This window comes from Protomyctophum parallelum, assembly GCF_964188405.1.
Source record: "Protomyctophum parallelum genome assembly, chromosome: 21".
Classification (NCBI taxonomy): Eukaryota; Metazoa; Chordata; class Actinopteri; order Myctophiformes; family Myctophidae; genus Protomyctophum; species Protomyctophum parallelum.
The window spans coordinates 7487458-7490175 of NC_139713.1; the positions used below are offsets into that span (position 1 = coordinate 7487458).

General features: G+C 48.6%; 1 protein-coding gene across 1 annotated transcript; it reads left to right on the top strand.

Moving 5' to 3' along the window:
- The first annotated feature begins 428 nt into the window (after window positions 1-428).
- On the top strand, window positions 429-2275 carry foxd1 (forkhead box D1). Its single transcript, XM_083794163.1, has one exon. It carries the CDS (start codon window positions 631-633, stop codon window positions 1807-1809), a length of 1179 nt encoding a protein of 392 aa, XP_083650289.1. The 5' UTR covers window positions 429-630; the 3' UTR covers window positions 1810-2275.
- The last annotated feature ends 443 nt before the right edge of the window (window positions 2276-2718 follow it).

Genomic DNA, 2718 nt, shown 5'->3' on the forward strand with positions numbered 1-2718 from the left:
CCTATTTTTGTATGTCCCCCTCCTAAAAAGAACGGGAGGTTTTAGATTAGCCATATGTGCACTGTACCAGGATGACCACTAAAAAGCATAAGGCCACACCAACATTCTTAAAACCACTCAGTTAATTTTCAAAGAGCTTTTTTTTTCCTGTTATTTTTTCATTTTTGCACGCTCGGTGACGTCCCGGCGCCATGTGATCTATCTGGGCTGGCCGGGCGGTATAAAGCCAGACAGAAGATCCGCCCTTCGGATGGACTCAGGTCTGGAAAGAGAAAAGGTCCCTTTTCACGTTTCCCTGCACAAATATATATATATATATGTGTATATATATGTCACACATCACCGCAGCGACATAGCCTACCTATACATTCGGATGACCGTATATGTTTTTGTCGGCGAAAAGCAAAAAAACAAAAAAATATGTGGAAAGTGAGGACGATATAGGAGAATTATCATCTTCTATACCACGTGCTATTCTCTCCATCTCTCTCCCATGAGTTTATAAAAAAAAAAAAAGAGAGAGAGAGAGAGAGAGAAAAAAAGAAAGGAGGGTTAGGAGGGATAGCTCCGTGAAAGCAGCATCTCTTCCTCCGCGGCGCAGGGTCTGGTGGTGAGGAGAGCCCCACCATCATGACTCTCAGCTCAGAGATGTCCGATGCCTCCATCCTGTCCGAGGAGACCGACATCGACGTGGTCGGCGAGGGCGAGGAGGAGGATGGAGACGCCGGCCTGCACATCGCGCGCTCCGTGTACGCGGACGACGACGGCATGCTGCTGGCCGGCTCTCCGCCCGGCTTGCTGGACACCACCAGCTCCTCGTCCCGGGACTCGTACGGCGGCAAGGCGGCCGGCGGCGGCGGCAGCGGCAGCAGCAGCGGCGGCGGCAGCAGCAGCGGCAAGAACACCCTGGTGAAGCCGCCCTACTCCTACATCGCCCTGATCACCATGTCCATCCTGCAGAGCCCCAAGAAGCGGCTCACGCTCAGCGAGATCTGCGACTTCATCAGCAGCCGCTTCCCGTACTACCGGGAGAAGTTCCCGGCCTGGCAGAACTCCATCCGACACAACTTGTCGCTGAACGACTGCTTCGTCAAGATTCCCCGGGAGCCGGGCAACCCGGGCAAGGGCAACTACTGGACGCTGGACCCGGAGTCCGCCGACATGTTCGACAACGGCAGCTTCCTGCGCCGGAGGAAGCGCTTCAAGCGGCAGCAGACGCAGGACTTGATGCTGCTGCAGCGGGAGCACAACGGCTTTATCCCCGCCGCCGCCGCCGCGGCGTACGGCTACGGCCCGTACGGATGCGGCTACGGGATCCAGCTCCACGGGTCTTACCATGCCCACACGCACACCACCGCGCTGTTCGCGTTTCAGCAGCAGCAGCAGCAGCAGCAGCAACAACAACAACAACAGCAGCATTCCAGGCACTCGCACCACCACCAGCAGCACCACACGGGAGGAACCGTTATCCCCGCTCCATCTTTGATGCCCACCACCACAGCCTCCACCGCCACGGACTTGGCAAGGAGTAGGTTTTACCCCCCGCTTCCATCCTCCATCCAGACGGCCCCGACGACGATCCAGAGCAAGTCCGGCTCGCCCGTCCAGCGCTCTCCCTTCTCCATAGAGAGTATCATCGGCGGCTCGCTAAGCCCCACGGCCGCCACCGCACACCGGACTGTGTTGCCCCCATCCCTGGCCACCGCGTCGGCCAATAGCCAGCCTCCGAATGGCATCATCCATGGGCCGGGAGCTGTCTTACACACGGCGGTTGAAAACTTTCCAAACAGACTTATCAACGGCTGTTAATTTCTTTTCAAAAAACTACAAGTTTTTGCCCAAGAGACAAAAACAAAAAACGTCCCTCTCTTTGAAGGTAGGATTATTTTTGTATGGTTTTTTTTTATTTGATAGCACGCAGCAAGGATGATGGACATACAAAATAAACCATATTCGTGCCTATTATGGCCTATTCATGCTGTTAAAAAAATATATATATTTATGTTGAGTTTTGAGTGAATCAAAATGTTTAACCATTCCATTCAGTCACTGTTTAGTATGGCGTCTCAGGTTCAGGGGTTTAATGAGGTTTAAAATGATCACATGGTTTTTAAAATAGGCTTATGTATTTGCGTCAAACACCTCAATGTTCCTTTTTTTTAAATTGGCAAATCAAAACATTGTTCTTATTTGTTTTGATTTGTACTTTGTACTGAGAAAAAACCCAGAAGAAAGTCAGACATTTATATGCAGTTGTATGTGTTTATTTCAGTAATAAAACATTGTACTTTTTTTTGGGGGGCGGGGGGGGCAAGTATTGTGTAACTGAAGTGTGATATTTTTACACAGTCTGTTTTTCAATAAGAATAAATATCGTTTTTTCAAAAAGATAAATTGTTTGGAAATAACCTTATTAACTATATATGCAACGCCATTGAAATGCTATAGGCTATATACACCAAAGAGGCTATAGCCTATTTTATTTGTAAACTCATGTCATCAAACTTTTTGAGCATGCAGATTATTTCATTATCTGATAGTGTCATGTCAGTTTTAATCCTATTATTTGGTCTTTTATGAATGCAATTTAGTCATCCATCACACATTGAAGGGATAGAAACTTAGAAAGCGTCCAATTCTTCAAAATGTTGTGATGTTTTGATCTGTACCGCAAAACGGCAGCAATAGCTGCACGAACAATGCAATAGGTTAAAAATA